At 41.6% G+C, this 22,396-nt stretch overlaps 1 protein-coding gene across 7 annotated transcripts in view; it reads right to left on the reverse strand.

The window, feature by feature from the left end:
* The window catches only part of rap1gap2a (RAP1 GTPase activating protein 2a), an 86,418-nt gene that overhangs the window by 11,343 nt on the left and 52,679 nt on the right, over nt 1–22,396 (reverse strand). For 3 of the 7 annotated variants that reach the window (XM_040049520.1, XM_040049524.1, XM_040049523.1), the window contains 6 exons: nt 9,868–9,952; nt 3,906–3,941; nt 1,437–1,469; nt 742–774; nt 394–615; nt 187–290 (listed from right to left, as the gene is read on the reverse strand). In XM_040049520.1, coding sequence (XP_039905454.1) covers nt 187–290; nt 394–615; nt 742–774; nt 1,437–1,469; nt 3,906–3,941; nt 9,868–9,952 — 513 coding nt within the window. The other 4 variants (XM_040049521.1, XM_040049526.1, XM_040049525.1 and 1 more) reach the window with 4 other exon arrangements.

Consider the following 22,396-nt stretch of genomic DNA (forward strand, 5'->3'; position numbering starts at 1 on the left):
GAACTGGCACTAGGCCAGGACAGGTTTTCATTCATCCTCCTTTCGCTCTTATTATCACGCTATGGCAGGTATTTTTGGTTTAGCTCATCACTAACAGGAACATGAAGGAAAACCACATCAGACTTTAAATACTGAACTTATAATATGTGAAGTGAAGCTACTGTTGCTGCCTTTGCCTGATTGTACCTGAGCATGATGCGCAGGAACTCCTGTCCCTCAGCCTCTTCGTGTTTCAGGGACATGATGAGGTTGCCTATGCTGCTGCTGGTGCAATAGTAGTTCATGTGCTCCTGGGTGTATGGATATAGAGAAGGAGGTAAGCGAGGGAGAAAGGTGCAGTTTAGACTTTAAAGACTCGCACTGCTTGGTACAAACTGACATGACTGCACTAACCTTGCCCAGGAAGTGTTTGCGGTAGGCACGGGCTGTGCTGTTGCACTCCAGACGGTAGCTGTGCCCCCCACCGGGGCTCATGCCCTCTCCTCCGTCTTCCTCCTCACAGAAACTAGATTCTGAGGAAGATGGAGTTCCTGCCGGTGCCTCCACATCTTCAATCCAATAACCCCCGAACTGGGGCAGGATTACCTGGGGGTATGGACCACCTTTCTCTAGGACCTTGCGTGTAATATAAACCAACATAAAACATAACCAACTAAAAAAGTGTGTGCTTTTCATGTTTTGCCAAAGGTTGCAAATGTTTTGCATTATGGCTGAGTGAAAGACGAGCTAGAAATGACTCACATCTTCTATCCGTGGGTAGGGGATATAGTCATCCTGTAAAAGAAAAGAGGACAGACATACATACACATATGCACACACCATCAGTAACACTTTTAACTTGTATGAACTTCACTGACTTTTGCGACGGTGAAACAGATCCAAGCACATCCACAAACACAGGTGCGAAAGGGGAGCGCAGCTCACGATACTAAATAAACGTCGGGGCGATGATGCAACGCAAAATGCAAAGTCATCAGCAAACATCAGCGAGGGAGTGTGTTTGATTCAGTGGCCCCTGAGATTTTAGAGCTGTGTGCCTTTGGCACTGCTAGCCCAGCTCCAGTGTGACCTCTAAAATACTGCTGAGGCCTGTCTGCATTGTTGGTGGTGCAGGGCTCCGGGCAGCCAGTCATTTATATTCTGTGGCAGCAGGAGCCAGCAACTCTGGCAGGCCGGAGAGGATCAATTGACAGCTGGAGTTCATTCAACTTATAATCAATCTGATCAGGGGGTTATGGATTTTTGCACTTTGAAAGCCCTGAGAAAAGTCTGAAAAACATTCACGGGGTGTTCAGAATTCCTTCGCGGCGAGGAGTCCGACCACAGAGCAAAGCAGTGAAGCAATGAAGCACAGCATGCAGAATAAATGGTGACACACACAGACACACTAATGAGACCCACAGAGAAGATATCAACAAGTGTGTATCGAGTCACACCTTCCATTTTTTGGTCTCTTCAGCTTTAGGGACCTTATTAAAGTCCAATCGCAGCATAAGAGTGGAAAAGCACAAGAGGTCAAAAAAGAATTTAAAAAAATACAAGTTCAGTTTATTTGTGCAATGTTCCAAAAGGGTGCAGAAACATTCTTGTTTTCAGACTTCAGACTGTCTCATCTGCTGACAGGTGAAAACAGAGTGAGTCATACGTGCTAATATACTCTCTTGCAAACACAAACACACACACATGCACGAGCGCACACAGGTAATGCAGTCACTTAGTCATCCCCTCTCTGAATCCAGCTTCCACACACTAAGTGTTCCTTTCTTCACTTGTTATTATCATTTGTTGGAACACAGAAACGCTGAGGCGCAGGCCGAAGCCTTTTTTTTTCATAGTATGCAGCGCAGTGCAAATATATGCAGCTATGAAAAGCCAATCTAGTACACACAGTAAATTGGCCAATTATGCTACAGGCCCAGTGGAACAGCTCATCTACATGACTGAGAATAAGAGTGAGGAAATAAATGCATGTGTGCAGATTCACAGCTCTTAGCATACACACCACCACCACGCCACCGCCATCGCTTATACTGCCACCAATCATACCAAGAGTCAGGCAGAATTCATTTGAAGAGTGCAAATGCAACCCCGACACACACACACACATACAAGTGTTTGCACACACTTCTAAGTCTAATCTGTAGTGGTTTATGTCTGTCTGAGTGCATACTGATGGAGCAGCTGTTGCAGTCAGCAGGGAGTCAGTGTCAACAGTATGACACTGATCAGAAAGAGTCTTCAGAGGCTTCGATTTTTGGTCATACAGAAAAGCCAAAGGCAGAGGAAGCAGAGAGAGGGGTGAAAATTGGTGAAGCTGACAAAAGAACAGGAAAGGAGGGAGTGGACCGGAGATGGGGAGCAAAAAAAAAAGAAAAAAGTGACCTTCATCATCAGGAACACACTTTGAAAGCCTGATTCCAAACGTTCAGAGCCCAGACGAGAAGGTCAATGCAAGCTGAGCTTCAGCAAAGACCGACGAGCTGCCAGTTTCACTCTGCATACGTGTGTGACTCTTTGATCATCAGGCTGCTTAGGGGGCCGTCATCCTCTAGTTACACTTTCTAAATAACTCCAGTGATGTCCTCAATCAGGTTCTCCCTCACGCTGACTTACCATCTCACACCTTGTCTCCTCTTAGCTATTTCTGTTTACTTCTATTCTAAACACAGATGCTATTTTACATTGTTTTTGACTCAGTCTCTTACACGATGCTGTGTTTCTCTAACTGTAAATAGACCACACGGCAGTCTTACTTGCTGTTACTGATACTGTAAAGAATATTTTCAACAGTGGATCAATTCGTATGTGGTACAGTGAATAATACTCACTGCAATAATCAGAAAAGGCTGCGCACATGAGACTGACCTAAAATGAACTACAGAGGCCGACAAGTCAGTCAATGCTCATTGAGTTTTTGAGCGCCAGTAGAGTCCCACAGTGTGGGGGAATATCATATTTCAGGCTTTGGATGCACAGAATTGTTTGTTTTGGTCTTTTTATAGGATTCGTTGACAATAGAAGGAAAAAAATAAACACAAATCATCAGCAGACTCAAAGAAAGTTTAAAAGAAACAAATGGAAATGTTATAATTTTGTTGGAGGGAGCTTTTCTGGTATTTAATATGGTGCATTCAGGGGTCACTGGATAAAACTGGCATTCCTTAACTTTCAGCTGCAGGTCAGTTCACAACTCTTGGATCCTGAGCGAAGAAAGTCTAATGACTTAAAAGTATGGGGCTTTCTATTTTTAACCTATTAACGGTTCCCAGTATGACCACCTAATAATTCACGTCTTGGACATCTAATAATGAACCCGCATGAGCAATTATCTCTGTCTGAATCTTCCTATGGTCATATGCTCCCTTTTTGGTATGTTTTCTTTCCTACCTTACTTCTCTTCCTCCTCACCCTTTTTAACCCCCCTCGCCCAACCCCATCTGTCGTCAGACAACTCAAAGCCTGCACCCTTAGGGCCCTGTGGAGGGCACAAAGTGGTCGAACACACAGAGAGAGACAGCCTTTGTTCAGAACAAAAATAAAATCAATGTATTCCACACAGAGAAGGAGAAAATAGTCATGCCAGTCCAGATCTTTGTGTGGATGTTCTTCACTGCCGCCTGCATGCCTATTATCCAATCTAAGACACACGCAGCGCCGACTTTCAGTGATTAAATCATCAGCGTGAGCCCTATTCAAGTATATGTTAAAGCTGATTTTGGTCAAAGAAAAACAAGGTGATAGGAGGAACCTTTTTATGGCAAAAAAACCCTCTCTACTATAGCTCAGTAGTGCTGGCTGAAGATAGGGAAAGAATGGAGGAAATAGGGATACTGAAATAAGGAAATGATAGAGGGACAGCAGCAGAGAAGGAAATGGCATTCAGAGGAATGAAAATTTCGTCATACCTGCATCTTTTCCAGCATGTCGAAGAACTCTGCAGACTGGAACAGAGACAGAAATAGATTACAAAGTATCTAAAACAAGCTGAAAGAGAGTTAAACTCTGACTGTCAGAGGGCGACAAGCTACTGACACCATTTAGCCGGCAGCAGTTCAATCATCGCCCTTTGGCTGGCTTCAATTTACACCTCACACAAGTGTTTTGACACTCAATGCTCAACCTAAACGTCTGCATTTAAAGCCCTCACACTGATAACATTCATCTGCAAGAGTAGATTGTGCCGCTCCCTCCCCTCCACGGGATCAGCTCTGCAGCGTCACAGAGGGCTGGGTCAGCCTCTCACACCCGCACGCGCTCACACACTGATAAAAAACCACTTCCTCAAAGAGCAACACATACTACATAACACACAAACCAGCTTCCTTAAGTGCATTCACACACACACACACACCGCCCTGTTCCCACGGGGTCTCCGCCTTGCCACATTAACAAGCTGCAAGGGTGATAATGGCACTTATGGCCTTGTGCTCAGATTTTGACACATATATAGCGTGCAAAGCAATGCATGGACAGTTTTAGGTAACAAGTGTGTGTGAGCGCATCAACGCTTTGACTCACATCACAGGAGATACTGATCTCTGACCCCAAATTAACCTTGCCATTAAAAAAAACTGGTTTAAACACAGACAGAAGTTGAGCGCCTCTCATCATCAACTCTATAACTGCAGTGTTGTGCTTCCTTTTTAAACTGCTTCTGCAAAAACAAACAAAGTCGTGTAATGCCTACTTTAATTATATTTGACAGCTAGAGTCATGCTGGCACATGTGAAGGAGTTTTTGCTACATTGAGCAGTGCCCAAGGCAGCTAAAAAGACACGCTGTAGCAGATCACCTTTGCAGCATCCCAATGGGCTCTTGGGAGTGCAGACAGCATGTTGAGCCTCCAATGGTGTCCAGACAAGTCCAAAGACAAGGAAGCCATATCTGCCTTTCTGTTCCACTGTCAGTCTAAAACATATCTCTACATGCCTACTTCCCTTTTCTCACCGTTGCTCTCTAATCTCAGTGTGTCATTCTCCTAATCTGTCCCCTATACTCTCTTATTACTCAGTCATTTCCTCTTTTCTTTTATTAGCCTTTTTCTCTCTTAGTTTTTCTTGCCTTTTCTCTCCTGCTCGCACTCGTTGACTCTTTCTGTGTTAGCCCGGTGACATCTGGATATCTTATTTCCCATGGCAACCTGTGGAGGCTGCCACGATCAGCCTGTCAGTCTGCCTGACTGACTCAATGACTGGCAGACTCACTGGTAGCTAGAATTCACACATACTCACGCTAATCATGAACACAACCACCCAGACACTGACAGAAATGATGACAAAGCACAAAAAAAGTAAACAGGAACTGAACTTGCTCACATTCTTCTTCTGCTTTCTCTCATAAATATATTTTTATTATTCTCCAAATATCAGAACATTACATCTGCAGCATTTGCATGGCATTTCTATTTGAATAGTCATTAATTAGATGCACAGCCTTTTTGGGTGAAGGGATGGACCGAAACTAAAAGCCCTGACCTCTCAGCTATCAGGTGTACATGAAATCCAACCGTTGAGAGTTGAGAACGCGTTGTTAACCCCCTCCCCAAAAAAACCCCTCTCAGCATTGCTCGGCTTTGTCACACTTGTGGCCCAATGGCACGCAGCTGAACTGACACGCATGTGTAAATGTGATATTTTAGCTCTCTGGTTGCAAAATGTTGCACACGTGGGTGTAAAGCAGCTATTAAGAAGGCACAAAACTGTAGAAAGTTTAAGAGGGTGCAGAGGAGAGGATGCCGCTACCTCACTCATAACACTAAGCGCCTCTGCGGTTGTTTCTCCTGCAGTGACTTGAGGACCTGAAGTTTGACTCGATGTGACATACGCCTATTTCTGAAGTCACAATATAAACAAATATTAGCTGCAAGACGAGGTAACTGATTAACTTAGCGGCAATAACAGTAAAGTTTGAACACATGTCTGATAGCTTCAGTTAAAGTTCACTTGCTTTGATGTTGTATTTACATAGAAATGATAAGTTGGTATGAGTAGAAACTTACTAACCTACATTCATTCATCATAAACTTGCGCGCCAAGTTGAAAAAACTCCCCATTACACATCAAACTGCTGGGACTTGCATGGTAACCAGTGCAGACTTACCTTGAGAAGGGCAGCCAAAACATTTGAGTCTTTAAGTGTCCCTGCCTTCCTCTTATTCTTACCCTTCCTTCTACATTTTAGAAGAGCTCTTCCCTCTCCCACACATTTATAATGTCTGTTTTGCCTTCAAACATGGCCACTAAAGCTTAAACAGGAAAATCAAGTAAGGCAGCAAACTGAATTGTTTGTCAAAGCAAAACAGGTTATGTCCTTGTTTATGTGTCTGACACAACAAGTACACACACACACACACACACACACACACTGTAAGTCATCCAAGGTATTGCCAAGTTTGGTGTTGCTCTCTTTGAAGACTGTTGACTATCAGCATCCATACACATTATTAATGTCAAAAAGGAAGTGCCTGAATAAAGTATTGTACAAATACAAACATTAGATCACCTGTAAGGAAGAAATTCCAGGCACAAACTATACAGTCTCTGTTTTAGCATACACTCCCTAAGCCAGTCTACTGCTGTACAATGGTGTGGATAAATTAGAGTTAAACCACCAAATACATAACTACTTAGTATGCTAACTTATAAATTGATCATGGGCCACTTTGTTAGGTATACCTGTTTAACTTCTTGTTCAGCGCATTCTCATTCCTGACGCGTAACATGCCGGCGATTTGTCACGTCCCGAGGCGTCACAGGGGGATGTGAAAGGTAACCTGCCGTGCCCCTATGATATGCGCCTGATTGTGGATGGAATCCAATAGAATGACGCTCCCGGCGGTAACACACGTTCCAGCAGTGTATTCCAGTCCTAACCCTAACCCTAACCTTTACCACAACCTTAATCGTGTTAGATAGTGTTTTGCAAAGCAATTCATGAGGAGAAAGTAAATAAATGTACATGTGTAGATTCAGTCCAAATGGTTCTCATGTTTCCTCCTGTTTCCGAATGCGTAACATAGGAATGTGTTGGGTGGCCGAAAGCGTAACTTCCCGGCTATTTGTCACATAGGGTAATATGTTACGCTTTGGGAGTGAGAACGTTTTGTCTTGTTATAGCAAATATCTAATCGGCCAATGAGATGGCAGCAACCACATGCACTTAGGCATGTATTTGTGGTCAAAATGGCCTGCTTAAGTTCAAACTGAGCATCAGACGGAGAAAGAAATGTAATGGTTGTTGGTGCCAGACAGGCTGATCTGGGTATTTCAGAAAATGCTGATCTGCTGGGATTTTCCCACACAACCATCTCTGGGGTTTACAGAGAATGGTATGAAAAAAGAGAAAATGCCAAGTGAGCGGTGGTTCTCTGGATGAAAATGCCTCGTTAACGTCAGAGTTCAGAGCAGAATGGGTCCGACTGCTTTCAGCTGATAGGAAAGCAAGAAAAACTCAGATAACCACTTGTTCCTTGGCATACTCTGGTCTCCTTAGCTCCAGCATGGTTTAAACACAACAGCCTGTCTAAGCATTGTTGCTGACCACAGTGTGCCCATGTTTTGATGGCTGCTCCTAGCAGGATAAGAGAACATGTCACAAAACTAAAACAAGGAGTTCACTGTTCTCAAACGACCTAGACAGTCACCGAATCTCAATCCACCAGAGCAGCTTTGGGATGTGGTTTAATGGGAGATTCACTTCACGGATGTGCAGCACACCGTTGAATCTGTGCCTCCACGGTTTAAGGGAGTTCAGAAGTCAAAAAGAATGGCAAGGTTTACCTAATGAAGTGGCTGGTGTGCATGCATGTCAGAATAATATTATATTTACAGATGATCAAGAAGGGGTTATTTGTTTATAACATTCAGCATTTTGGATCTGAATTTCAAAATACTCACATCACACACGTTATATAAGCTTGTGAGTGGCTTTTGACTGTAAAGCAGCAGAAATGGAAATACTCAACAAACCACAAGTACCTCCGATTTGCACTTAAACGCATCACTCGAGCAAACACAGTTTTCCCGCCGCTGCTGCCTTAACACGTTTGCTCGTGAGCTGTCCTCTGATGCCTATAACCTTAAACGCTTTTCCTAACCACGTAAAGAGCTTCTTACGAGAGCACCTATCTAACAATTAAAAAACAAAAATGGATAAAAGCAGGATTAGCGCCGACACGGTGCTGACAAAACGGATTTTATCAACATGTGCTTTGCGATCTGAGAAAGGAGACAAATGTTTCTACACAAAAGGCACGGATTTGCCGTAAACTGCAATTATAAGAAATTATATGTTTCATACGTTCACTGCCAGTGTGACTGATGATGAGTATCTCGCCATTAGGCCACTCTAGCTCACAGCAAAATTGGAGGCTGCTGTTTGATAATTACAAGAAATCAGCCACACATCAAGAAGGTAATTGATGCCTTCTGTCTTGAGTTATATTTCTTCCATAATTTCTCTCACATATGATTCCTCTGAGAGCATAATTCAGTTCAATCGTTCCTTTCTCACCGTGGACTAACTCCCATTCAGAGGACTCAGTAATGATGGCTTGCTTTGAGGTTGCTATCCTGACCAGGAGCCATCAGCTACTTCCTCACCATGCTAATCTCCCTCCATACAGAATGTGTTCTTTCTTTTTGTCATGCTGAAGGAAAATGGAAGAAAGATCTTCAGCTTTAGTGTGAGAGTAGTGCAGAGAGAGTGTCTGACAACATCATACCTCACACCACATGAGTCAGTGTAACAGCACCTGAGGAAGATGATCATCTACAAGATCTGTAGTTTAGCTACGTTCTCATATTTTTGTTTTTCACTTTGGTTCACAGTTTGAAGACAATTCTTCATGGTTAGGATGCATTCGGTCTGAGAATGGGTTAAATGGGGTCCCACTGTAGTAGACCATGATTCAATTTACATCACAATTCATTTTTAACAACAAAACGTTTTATCTGCAAAAGGAAGCTCAAAACAATGACAAGCATGGAAGAAAAGTGAGATCAGGTCCTCGAAAACCGCTTCGTGCTGTCATATACGGAAATTTCCAAGTGCCAGTCAAGGTAACAGGAGCCAAGGTAAAGTGCACACTCAAATGAATAGACATTTCCTTTTACTGGATGTCTTGTAGAACGCATCCTTCACTTTCCTGTAAAATTTCGAGACAAAATATAAAGCCAAGATTTAGCGGCACAGATGAGCATTCATTGTATCTCAGGCTCTTATTCCGCTTGCCTCCAGACGTAATCCCTTTTTTTAATGGCAAGCAGACATTGGAAAAAGAAGGATTACAGTACTCCACGCCTGGAGGAACCGTCACAGCAAAATAGGCATGCGACTGAGTTTACACAATGACATCAGCATGTTTGTGTTCTCTGAGAGCAATAATAGATATAATATATAATAATAGATATAAATAATGAACCTGATTTGAATCTTTAAAAAATTATAGGTTTTAATTTGTGGCATAGATAGCAGATGTTGTAAAAGCATAATAGCCTGTATTCGCCTGACATTTAGTCAGGACAACGGTAGGAAAACTGCTATTTTCATCTGCAATAATTTGCAAGAGAGAGCCAGAATCAGCTGAGCCATGAGCTGATGGGGACTGGCACTGAGATCAGCTGATTTGCCGGGATTGTAGCTTCGCTTGGCTTTGGCCTGCCCGAACTAACACCGTGCTTTATTTACGTCCACAAATATGTTCTCTTGAACTTTTGTGACAGTGGTGTTTGTCACTGTCTCTGAATTGCATGCTTGTTAAAGGGATTTCACACTGAGAACAATCGCAGTCAGCTGATTTAACACATGTAGACAAATATCATATCCCACCATTAGCAAACATGCGTAGGTGTGTCTAGCTGCTCATACCTTCATGCTGGGCGGTGCAGTGCGGGGTGGTGATGGGGGACATTCTCCCAAAGGGACGTTGGAGATGTTCAGCAGCTCCTGTTTCCTGCAGAGAAGAAGAAAAAACGAAGAATAAATACTAAATCGTTTTTGTTTTTCTGGAACACATTTAAAGGTGTTTCTGCTGTTTAAACACCGTCCACCATGATATAATAGTAGTAATAAACAATTTTCAAGCTAAACTGTTTGAAATATGCAATATTTCAAAGTTCTCTGTCACACAGAACCTGAAAAAAAAAGTCATCTGGGGCTGGAAGACTATGTGATGATTCATGTGTTTCTGTGTATCACACGAGCACACATTAATGATCCCAGACGTTCAAGACTGAGCTGTCACTGATGGACAGCTGGAGGATTAGCAGCAGCTTCAGTCGTGACGGTTTGAGATGAACATCTCTCATGTTGAATTTAAGATCAAGATCGAGTTGGTGGTGTAGCGGTGAGCATAGCCGCTTTCCACACAGTTCGATTTCTACCTCTACTTCCTCTGGAGAGAGATTAGAGTCCAAAAAAGACAATGGAACACAATAAATGCATATGTCTAGCTTTTTTTTTTTAATGTGAAATGACTATGCCCCCTCCTTTTTGTTCATTAGATGGAGCTATCGTAGCTCCTCCATCCTTTCATGCAGCAGTGTCAAGTGGTCATGTAATGCAGAAATAGTCCTACTCCTTTCTTTTCTGTAGTTAAATCAGCAGTGCACCTTGATGTTGGCAGATGACACACATTTTTTTTATGAGGCTCACATTACAAAAAAAAAAAAGAAAAGATGCAAAATCACAGCCACATCTCCATTAGCCATATTTTGGGACACACCCAGACACAGCCCTACTTGTTCTTCAGGACACATGAAAAGCCCAATTCTTTCCACAGGCACGGTGATCACACAACGCAGCGCTGTGTTCACCCTGCGTATGTAGTATGTTAGCTTACAGTCGGCGGATGATGTGTGAATGTCAGTCGTAAGGAAATACAGACTGGAGGAGTTTATAAGGACTGAAAAAAAAAAACCACCCATCATTTTCTTAGACATTGTTCATTGTTCTCTCTCTTTGTTCTCTTTACCCTAGAGCAGGGAAGGACACTGTTGCCTTTTTTTCCCACTGACCTGTGAAAAGGAAAAGCTTGTCCAGACTAAGGTCTCTGTGTAAACCCCCGCTGTGTGTCTCTACAGCACAGTGGCACCTATCTTTCTGTCCCTTACATTTACACCTGTGCGCAGGGATGGAGGGAATTTGTGTCCGCAAGAAAAGCAGGGAAAGATGTGGAGCTGTTGTCCTTGCAGCCTGGGCTGTGTCTTTGAGGCAATAAAACTGTGATTGCATCACATCAGATAGCTACCGCCCAGGAAGGGAGAGGACGCATTGGGACAGCAGAAAGAAGGAAGCAAAGAAATAAATTAGGAAGGTCATAGAGAATATCTGTGCGTGGGACAACGTGTGAATAGAAAGTTTGGATGAAAATGTGGCGTGTCATACTCTAGGAAGGCGCTATTAAAATCAGCCTCTATGAAAACAGAATAACACACAGTTGTTCAGCAGACTCCTTAGAGGAGAGCTCCACCCTATAAGCTAGACCTAATACCAGCAATAGAGGTGTGAAGGTCAGAGTTTGTGAATGAAAGTCTGGATAATACATTAAAATTACATCTCACCACATAATAGCTTGCTTGTTATTTTTAGGAACGTTGGCTTCCTAACAAATCATTAAAGTGAGGGTCAGACTGCGACCACAAAGTGCCCATCAAGGAGGTATCATTCAGTAATTTCCTCCAGTGGTAGATATGTATCGTGTTGTTATGACAACACCTCCTATCTGCACTCACTACGAACGGGTGAACCTTGTCTTTGATCTCCCTTTCTGTTTAAGTTCATTAGAGCCAATTAAAGTTAATTAAATTAAGGTGGATTATGTATGTTAACACTAGTGGCTCAGAGAAGGAAATATGAGAAGGAATCGTGTGTGCATGGAGGCAGGGGGAGATGAGGCGGCACTGGACGCGTCAGTGATGACTTTATATTGTAAAGAGGTGAGTGAAGAAGACACACTCAGTGCATCATAGGAAGTGCCAGGAGCCTATGCCTAGTGTAACTAAAGGAGGATTCATGGTCACTCGATCCAGCCCTAACAATATGCTCTATCAAAAAGGAAAGGTTTAGGCCTAATCTTAAAAGTAGAGAGGTTGTCTGTCTCCTTCAACTGGGAGCTGGTTCTTGATCAGTGCACTGCCCTCTAGTGGTCATTTTCTGTGGCTCCTATAAAACTATATTTAGATATGTTAAAGAGTTTCGGAGATATGAGTTCACTTCTTGCCTGAGAAAGTGAATGCGTTAATAAAATGATAAGGCTAGGTATGAGAATTCCCCTTCCTAGCCTAATATGCCAGATGATACGTACAATTTAAAACTGATATTTGGAGTCTTTGAACTTGACTTGATTCAACAAATATAAAAGTTTAACATATGGTCCAAGAGACAGATATGAAGCCTGGTGAAAAGAACTGAGGTCCTCATAGTCCCCAGTCAATGTGGCTTTTTATACAGTTCTGTGGGCTGCCACAGACTCCAGTGGCACTGGAAGAAATTACAGAATGATAAAAATGGAGATATATAAGAAAAGGAAGCATTACGCATTGGCACCAGTTATCAGCTGTCAAGTCTGCTCCGGAGCCTCTGACTTTGTCATGAGGAAGACAGTAAAACTGAAACTTTTATTTAACATGTAATTTTGTAATCTTTATCAAGCAATGGATGGAAATCTGAAAGAAGAATCTTTGAGATTTCTAGTTATTCCTTCAGAAACTAGGGCACTTTTTAAAGGCCCTGGTAGGTTTTGGAAATATTGCTGTGTATTCAACTTTGTGACTCAGATGCAAAGATGAGAATTCTGGGAATAGGCACTTTTTTAATTAACTAGAACTGTGGTCAAAGAAAAACGAAATACCTGAATAATTGTCTGGTAAGAAAAAGAAAGAGTAAAAACTACAGTGTGGTTAAAAAAACAAAATGCGGGCCTGTTAGGTAGCTCACAAGGCTCTGCAAGCAGTGTTGCTGGTACTTAGAATGTGAATTTTCTTTGCATAGGTTTGTATGTGCGGCTGTGCTTCTTCCTCACACCGTCTAAAATATACATGTTCGATTAACTGGCGGTTCTAAATCGGCAGCGTGACAGTGTGTGGTCTCTTTGTGTTAGCCTTGTGAAAGACCGCTGACCTGCTTTGGTGTATCTCACCTTTCACCCTGTATCAGCTAGGACAGGTTCCTGCCTATCACTTGGATAAACGTTTAAGGAAAGGGAAACAACATTATCAAGTAAGCACACAGGCTGTTATAGGTGAGATCACAGGGTCAAATTGCATTCATTGCTCTGGCTCTGAGCTAGCATGGATAATGTGCAGCATTCATTTCTGAGTGAGCAAATGGGCAGTGACTGCCACACTGTTAGATTCTTTTAATACTGCTGGGGAGGAACAGCTGTGTGGGTCTGTGAGGTCTGGGTACTCTTCCAAGAACTGGGTAGTCACATGTGAAATAGCCATTCATCTATCCACAACAATAAAGTGGTTGTTTAAACTGCAAAACAAAAAAAAGGTGATTGTTGGATAAATTAGGTGCACTGTAACTTAACTCGGCCCTCTGTCACCTGGAGCTAAGATTAAGAGGTTGTAAACTCGCAAAGAAAAATAGGACATGCTGTGCTCTACATTTACATCAAAACTAGTACAAGCTGTACCGTTCTTGTACAGCAGTGCGTGCCTATAATCCTTCTTGGATTTAGCTGGTGCTAATTATGGCTAATTCAACAGTAATTACATCTACACAGTCATCATGTTTATCTAATGACGATGTCAGTGACGCGTGCATGTGCGTGTGTGTGTGTGTGTGCATGTGTGTGTGTTTGTGACAGAGGCTGAATGAAAGGCCCATAAAAGAAAAAAGGCTTTAATACATCTCCGTTATTGATTAAACCCTCGAGATTAGATTTGGAAAGCGGGTCAACGGGAGAGCTATCCAGGACACAAAAGAGTGTTTGGGGAACAAAAAAAAAGGGGGACAACATCTTTAAATGACTGACTGATCCTAGTAAGGAGATAAGGAAATGAAAAGAGGAAATCAGGACGATGGAGAGAGCTGAGATGATAAAAATAAAGAACAGCGGACAGACACAGAAGGACCGGGAAGAGGGTGAAGTGCGGGTCTCTGGTATGGAGCCCTCTCCCAAGGGCTCATGAATCTGTACTGTTTCCAGTTGGTCTTAATATTTGTTAGGAAACCTGATAAGGAGCCTGATCTTCGTGCTGATTGGACAATTACATGACTGATGGTTCCTGTAATGGGGTTAATACAACTGTAATTGGACACAAAAAAAAAGGAAGAAAGATGGTTGATTACGGGGGGGGGCAGGGTACACAAGAATCCATCAACCATGTATATTGGAGTAGGCCTAACCCTGTAATAAGGAATTACACCACACAGCACAATCTGCTGCAATGTCACATATTAGACCTGGCAGCTCCAGCCCTGATCAGTACTTATGTTGGCTGATATTGACAGGTGACATACAGACAACGTGATTCCTTTTGACTCATATACTCTGTAGTTAAGTAAGGAAGTCATAAATGGATCCTAAAGAAGCCATGATGGTATTTTATGAATGGAGCCTAGAATTTAGATTTGCAAACAAGCTAAGTGTAGCCTTGAAAAAGGGTGCATGTATGGATGAAAACTCTTACGTTTTCCATTGTGTGTTTAACCTAGTTTCCCATATTAGCTGTCCCAAAAGTCTACTCCACATATAGATTTAAGAAATGGATGCACGACTTAGTCAGCTGTTTGCCATGAAGACTTCAGGCATCCCAGATATGCACGGATATGTGTAGAGGTCAGGAGAGAAGTAATTATGAGGCAACTGCAGCCCAAGTCACCGGCTGCTTCCTGCGGGAACATCATGCCTCGCCCTCTCTGTCTTACTGCGACATGAATAGATACAAATTTGGCAGCCGGCAGGAGATTAGACCGTCCAGCCAGACAACCTGAAACACTCTCATTATTAATAAGAGGGGGAGACAGATAGCGAGAGGGGGGTGAAAGGAGGGGGAGGAGGGAGCGACATGTCTTGTATCCCAAAAAAAGAAACGCTGCTGCATTTCTAAATCAACAGATAAATTTGTTCAAAAATAATGGCTCCTTCATCTACAGAGTTGGCGCACTGGAGGGAGCAGCGGAAGTAAATAACCTTTTCATTTAGCCGTTCTGCTGATAGAGTACAAGAAAGTAAATGGATTCGGTGTTCGCGTGTGCCTCTATGTGTATGTGTGACACTCTCCAGACCCTGTTTTAAGAGCAAACACACACCTGAAGATGCACTCTGTCATTATCACCCTCACAACTTGTTTTTGTGACAGACTGGAACTCTCACCCAACGGCACTAAAATATTCAAACACACAAGCTGGAATCTCTCTGGCTCTAAAGGAAAGACAGTTTGCTGTAAAAGTAGAGACAGTTGCCTTTGCATTTCATAGACTAAACCATAGTGACAGTTTACATACACCAGCCAATTTATTGGGTACACCTTGCTGGTATAGGGTTGGATCTGTTTGGGCTTCATAGGTGCCTTAACTCTTCATAGTGCTGGAAAGATTCTTTTGAGATCCATCCTTTATGCAAATCTCCCAGTCAACCACATCCCAAAGGTGATCTATTGAACTGAGATCTGGTGGCTTTGCGGGTTATTTTAGTAAAGAGAACTCATTGTAATGTTCAAGAAACCAGTTTGACATGATTTCAGCTTTGTGACATTGTGCATTATACTGTTGGAAGCAGCCATCAGATGATGGGTACACTGTGGTTATAAAAAGATGATCTGGTATGGTCATCAACAATACCCAGATAGGCTGTGGAATTTAAACAATGTTCAGTTAGTACTAACAGGTCCAAAGTGTGTCAGGTAAATATCCCTCACATAATCAGATCCACCACCAGCCTGAACCAGTCGTACAAAGAAGGATGGATCCATGCTTTCATGCTGTATATGCCAAATTCTGGCCCTACCATCTGAACATCCCAGCAGAAATTATGAGTCATTAGACCAAGCAATGTTTTATTATTATTCTCCAACTTTAATGTGTCTGTGTGAATTGTAGCCTTAGTTTTCTGTTCTTGGGTGACAGGAGTGGCACCGGGTGTGGCCTTCTGCTGCTGTAGGTTTGATATGTTGTACATTCAAAAAAGCTCTTCTGCGTACACTGGGTGTAACCATTATTTGAGTACGGTCAACAGTCTAGCCATTGTCCTCTGACCTCTGATATCAGCAAGGCACTTTCATTGCCCACTGGATATTTTCTCCTTTTAGATCATTTTGTGTAAACGATAGAGATGGTTTATGTGGATAGGGGATAAATTGTGATTCATCAAACCAGGTAACCCTTTTCTAATCTGCTGTTCTCCAACTTTCTTGAGCTCTTAGTGTAATTGTAGCCTCAGTTTTCTGCTCTTAGGTGACAGGAATGGCATTGCCATGGTCTTCTACTGCTGTAGCTCATTCAAGGTTCAACAAAGTATGCTTAGATTAAGAAAAGATGCTCTTCTTCATAACTTGGTTGTAAAGAGTAGCTATTTGATTTACTGTTGCCTTTGTATCAGTTTGAAGCAGGCCATTTCTCTCTGAATATGTCTACAATGCAATGTGTTTCTGTCAAGTGATTTGCTGATTTGCATTAATGTGCAGTTGAACAGGTTTATCTAACAAAGTGGTTGGTAACTATAATATACAACTTTTTTAAGAAAATATTTTAATGTAATTTTCACACATTAAAGAACAGGGTATATATGAAGTGGATGATAGAGAAAAAATGTCAACCTTGAAGTGAAATTAATCTGTAAGAGCTTTCAGCCATCTTCCATTTATACCACCGATGCATTCAGAGATACTCTTTCAAAGCTTTTATCAAGCTATGGTCTTCATTCTCCAAGACTCTCCTTGGCTTCTGCTCATCTTTCTCCTTTTTAACTTGACTCTTTGGTTCTCTCTCCTAATTATTTCTGCTTTTAACCCAAGCATCAGATTAAACACATGCCAGTGAAGGTCTTGCCCTCTCGAAGGCTGCTGACTCTCACCCTGGGAAATTATGATCGTCCTGTCAAGGAAAATGGTGTTTAATATGCCGCCATAAGTCTGCTACCCTGGAAAAAAAAACAACCAAAACGTCTTCTGACTGACTGTAACTGTGCCATTTAATATGCTGAAGCCAGAGGCAGTGACGAGAACTCTGACTTCTAAGATAAAAGATGTGCAATAAACCAGTGTGTCAGACACACAAGCACGCTTTGTTGCTCGACACTGAATTAACCATCTTAACACCAAAAGAAAACACTACACGCCAGTAAAAAGGTTACATATTGTAGCTTTAGCCTCTGAAATGTCAGTGTTGTTCTCTGGCTCACTGCACCAGTGCTGCCAGGAAACCGTTAGACATTTATGTGTATTTACCTCCCAGCAGCAGAGTGACACTGATAAAGGCCACGGGCTGAAACGCGTTTGCTTCTTTTTCTTCGGCCGTGCTGCGTGCAGTTAATTACACTTTGTTTGGCTATCCCAGCAATGCTCATAGTCACCGGTCTGTGAGGTGATGACGTATTTTGTGAGTTCATTAGCCTGCGGCCATTCGATCCAGCAAACACCTGAATATCAGCACAATTTCAGTAAGAATATGTAATGCAAACTCCCTCGCTGAATGAAATGTCATTCCACATGGGTTCAGAGAAGGTGTCCTGTCAGTGCTCTTTGTAATTGCTTTTATTTTTTCAGCACTGGTACATCCCCTGGTGTTATCTAATGATGCATCCCTAGAAAGATTCACCTGTCTGTCTTTTATTCTTTTTAATTTTTGTCATTTTAATTACACTTCTGTCACATACATGTATCAGTGCATTCATCTGAGGCACAGGAAGTGCATTAATGAGACTTCTTTCTTTTTATTATTCAGATGATCTGCATGAGGTTTGTTATCAAAACTTTTGATTTAAGGAAGCAAGAGTTTTTTTTAAATTATTATTATGATTATTTGTTCTCTTGCACAGCACTGCATTGCAGTGAAAAACACAGGTACCTGGTATCAATCGCTATCAATGTCATATCAATCGAAATGCCTCAAATCCTGCCTTATCCTATTCATTTTGTGATGTGGGGGGGCACTTCCTCTTTATCGTTGCCCGATCTCACCCAGTGTCACTGACTTGAGTAAAAAAAAAACCTGAGTTAAGCATCTGTCGGATGACATTGAATATGTCTCTTCTCCGCTAACTCCACCACGTCAGAGTAGTTGATAACCACACCAGAGAAGAAAGGTCCTGGAGAAAAATGGAAAGATATGAAGACAGAGAGGCAGAGACGCAGAATGAATGAATACCAGACAGATCGCTGAAAGAGAGAAGGCCAAAGAGCGAGGTATGGAGAGCGAGAATAAATGAATCTGCAGACTAAAATAGCTCTCTCAATCCCCTGTGCAGAGCTGGGTAAATAGGGCTGTCTTGGGTGGGTCCCTGGGTACTTGTTAGAGACAATAGCGTCTCATCCATTACACTCAAAGACAAGGTTGTCTGTCATACACACACAGTATATGTTCACACAATTTGTTCAAGCAATATGAAGCATATTGCTTTTTTCATTCACCCCAAAATATCTCCCACTAATGTATAATAATGGCAAAGTTTAGGTATACCTCCTTAGACAGAGCTAATTAGTCTTTGTGTAGTGTCATTTGTTGAGCACAATCCAACATGGTCCTAAACATTATTTTTAACAAAAATCAGCTTGTTGAATGCAACCCCTCCCAAAAAACAGAAAGCCACTCAGCTGGTATTCACAAAGAAGAGTGAAACGCTGTTTAAAAAGGGGATTAATTGCGGATAGCGAAGAAAAACACTGCGAGAAGGACGAATGGAAACACGAGTGAGTCAGTGAATAAAAGCAGAAATGTTAAACAGCGGGAGGAGGAGAGTTTGACAGCGAGCAGAGGGAAGGAGCTGCGGCAGAAGGAAAAACTTTGTAAGGTTGTCAAGAAAAGCAGCATGAGAGACTGTAGTTTTAAACAGTAACTGCACTTAATCTCTTAATGAGGATTTCTTTCTGTTAGCACAAATGTTTAAAATCTCCCACTGGCTATGCTGAACACCTATAAGAAGTCTCAGATTTTCTTTTCTGCAAAGTCATAATAAAAAAAAAAAGAAAACAAAGAAATCTCACTGAACATTTTAAATGCATGATATCATTCGAACAACTTTAGCTAGGAAAATAAGGTTTCTCATTATAGGAGCAAAACTGAACATTTAAACAAACTGCATGGCCATTTGTTTTCATTTACTTTTACAAAACCCTATGAGCAGAACTGCAAGGAATGAATTTTAATGGTTCCAGTAGGTCTCACTGGAAGGAGAACCTTACATTAGTTTACAATACAAAGGACCTTGAGGTGACTGTGGTTATTTGGGGCTATATAAATGAAATGGAATTAAATTGAAAAATGGAATTGAGCTAAACACCTGGAGCTAGAAACCTGGAGCAAATGAATATTTTAAAGCCTAACTAAATTTGCAGAACATATACTTTAAACCTGTGTAACAAGAGTCTTTTGTGTATGTGCACAGAATAAAATGAAGTAATGTTAGGTTGAAAAAGACAGAAAATATAAGGTCAGATTGTTAGCCCTAATTTCCTTGTTCTTCAGTGCACTAAAAGAGCAAATGTTTCCATTAATTCTAAGGGGCTTTTACTTTTGTTTCAAGTCTATTTTCATAGAACAATAAATTCATCAAGTTGCAGAAAAAAAGACGGTTAATACTGAGAGTTAGCTTGACTAGTTAGCTACCCTCACCATCTGTTACACGTGTTAGGACCCTACTGGACCACATTTTGGCTTTAGAACTGTGCTAAGTTTTCATGACACAGATTCAACAAGCTGCTGGAAACATTCCTCACAGAGTGGGATCCATACTGATATGACAGCATCAGGCAGTTATTGCAGATTTTATGGCTGCAAATACATTATATAAATCTCAGGTTCCTACACAACCAATGGTGCTCCACTGGATTAAGATCTGGCGACAGTGTAGGCAATCACAACATGCAGGCACCTGAATGTTGTGATTGCCAAATTCTGACCTTACTGTCCAAATCTTGCAGCATAAATTTGCAATTATCAGACCAGGTAATATTTTTCAAATTTGCTTTCGTCCAACTTTGTTGAGCTCCTACAGTAACTGTAACCTCAATTTCCTGTTCTTAGCTGACAGGAGTCCCATCCACTGTGGTCTTCTGCTGCTGTAGCTCGTCTGCTTCGAGGTTCAGCATGTTATTATGCAGAGATTCAGAAAAGATGCTCTTCTGCATACCTTAGTTGTAATGAGTGGTTATCTCAATTGCTGTTTCCCCCCTATGAGTATGGAGCAGGCCATTCTCCTCTGAACACGTCTATATACTTAAATAGACTGAGTTGCTGCCCCGTGATTGGCTGATCAGGTATGGGTTTATCTAGAAAAGTAGTCAGGGAGTGTAAGGGCTAATAGTAGCTGCCATGTAGAAATTTCAGTGAGCAAAATTGGTAACTGTCTAAATGGGCTACCTGCTCTTGTGTATCCTTCTCTGAAAATGTTTTTGTTTTTTCAAAAACTACATTTTTTGTTTTTTTAAGGGGAGTAATCCTACTTTATTATTGTATACTTTATAAGTGTTGCACAAAAAGAGGAAGCTTGCCAGGTGGAGCAACAGGAAATACAGGAGTTTTGGAAACATTTAATGTGACCTTTAGGCGTAAAAAATCCTTCTGCGTCATCTGGTTTTTGAGATGTCTTGTGTTTTGTGTAGGGGTATCTCTAATTTTCTTCTTCTGGCTTACTGGTTTGCAAACTGGGTTTTCACTGGGAAACCAGGAAGGTTTTTCATGATGTTTGTAATCTGTTACCAACTGATAGCATGATTTATTTTGCTCTATCACAAATACTTCAACCACCACATGGCCCTGCAGGACACAGCTAGACTTGATGAGACAATACAGGATGCTTGTTAAACAGCAACATAGCCATTTTAAAGTGTATCATGCTCTTCAAAGAGACACAGCTCTTAAGTTAGTTTTTGCTGTCCATATCAAGGACCCTCAAACAGAAGGATCCCGGCCACTCAGCAGTGTTTGATGAGATTTTCTCTTAAGGGACAACAAGTGTTGAGATACTTCAAATCAAATTAAACCTTCTGAGTCCAAAGGGAAATACAAGGGTTTAATACACCGAAACAAGTCGTACATCTGGGATAATCACAGAAAACTGCAAGACCATAACAAATTATTAAAAACAGTGGCGATGGCAACAGAAGCAACGGCAATAAAACCATTTTAAAACAAAAATCTGGCACATGTGAAACCTCCTAGACTTAGAGGTCAGGAGGTAAATGTATATGAAAATGTTTAAAATGTTCGTGCTCATCCTGAAAATGACACCTCTACCCCCTCCCAGCTTCTCTCGAGAATGAATCTGAAGGAAAGGCTTTCATGGTTAATTTATGGACCTACTTGTTCTAAATGTCCTTGACTGACCCTACCTAGTCACTTTTATTATGCTAAAAAACAGTCTGGTCTTGGCTGTCCCTGTAAAGAAGTACACGTCAAACCGTTGAAGGATAAAAGAATGGAGGGTTGCTGTTTGAGAAACCTTGGTGATCTTAAAACAATTCCTTCCAACACCAAGGCCTAAGTATAGTGACTGTTTCAGCTGCTTCGCAGAAGACAGCTGAGTGGAATCAGTACTCGTGTCCTTACTTTCTGCAAGATTGGACAGAATGTAGAACTTGTTGCGCCACGACACAAAATCCTCCTCCACAGGCCGGCAATCTTATTCCACCCAGTCCTTGTGGGCTGACTAATAACCGACTCATCAGCACATTTTGTTGTGTGTCTGTCCTCATCATTCCTGTGACAGTTGTTATTATAAATAATATATGTAAGGTGAGAAAAACCTTGTGAGGATCTGTAAAGAGACTGGATTTTTGAGGGAGAGTGTTTCCAGCCACTCTGATATGCTGGCTGAATCAACAGTTTAAACTAGAAGGAATCTGAGATGCAGATGAAGGTTTATGAGGAATGATAAGACTAGAGTAATGATTGACTAGGCTTTTATTGTTGAATTTCTCTCAGTTGTTTAAGACCCTGTGCAGATTAGATGGTTATCCATACCTGTTGTTTAAGGAGCTTACCAGCCTGACATTTTGACATGAGAATGATCCAACTGGGGCTGAATTGTCATTTTTAATAATTGTGTTGGAATCAATGTGCATGTATTACCCTTTTCGTAGACAAAGGAGTAGCCTGACATTTTGAGAAGTATGCGTATTTGCTTTCTTGTTTAGAATCAGATGAAAATATTAATAGTACAATATAACTTTGTGCAGAAGACTAAACAGGAAACTGCAGCTTTTTGGCATAACTTTCCAAGGGAGGTGGA

Source organism: Simochromis diagramma, unplaced genomic scaffold, assembly GCF_900408965.1.
Source record: "Simochromis diagramma unplaced genomic scaffold, fSimDia1.1 OVJJ01000611.1, whole genome shotgun sequence".
Lineage (NCBI taxonomy): Eukaryota > Metazoa > Chordata > Actinopteri > Cichliformes > Cichlidae > Simochromis > Simochromis diagramma.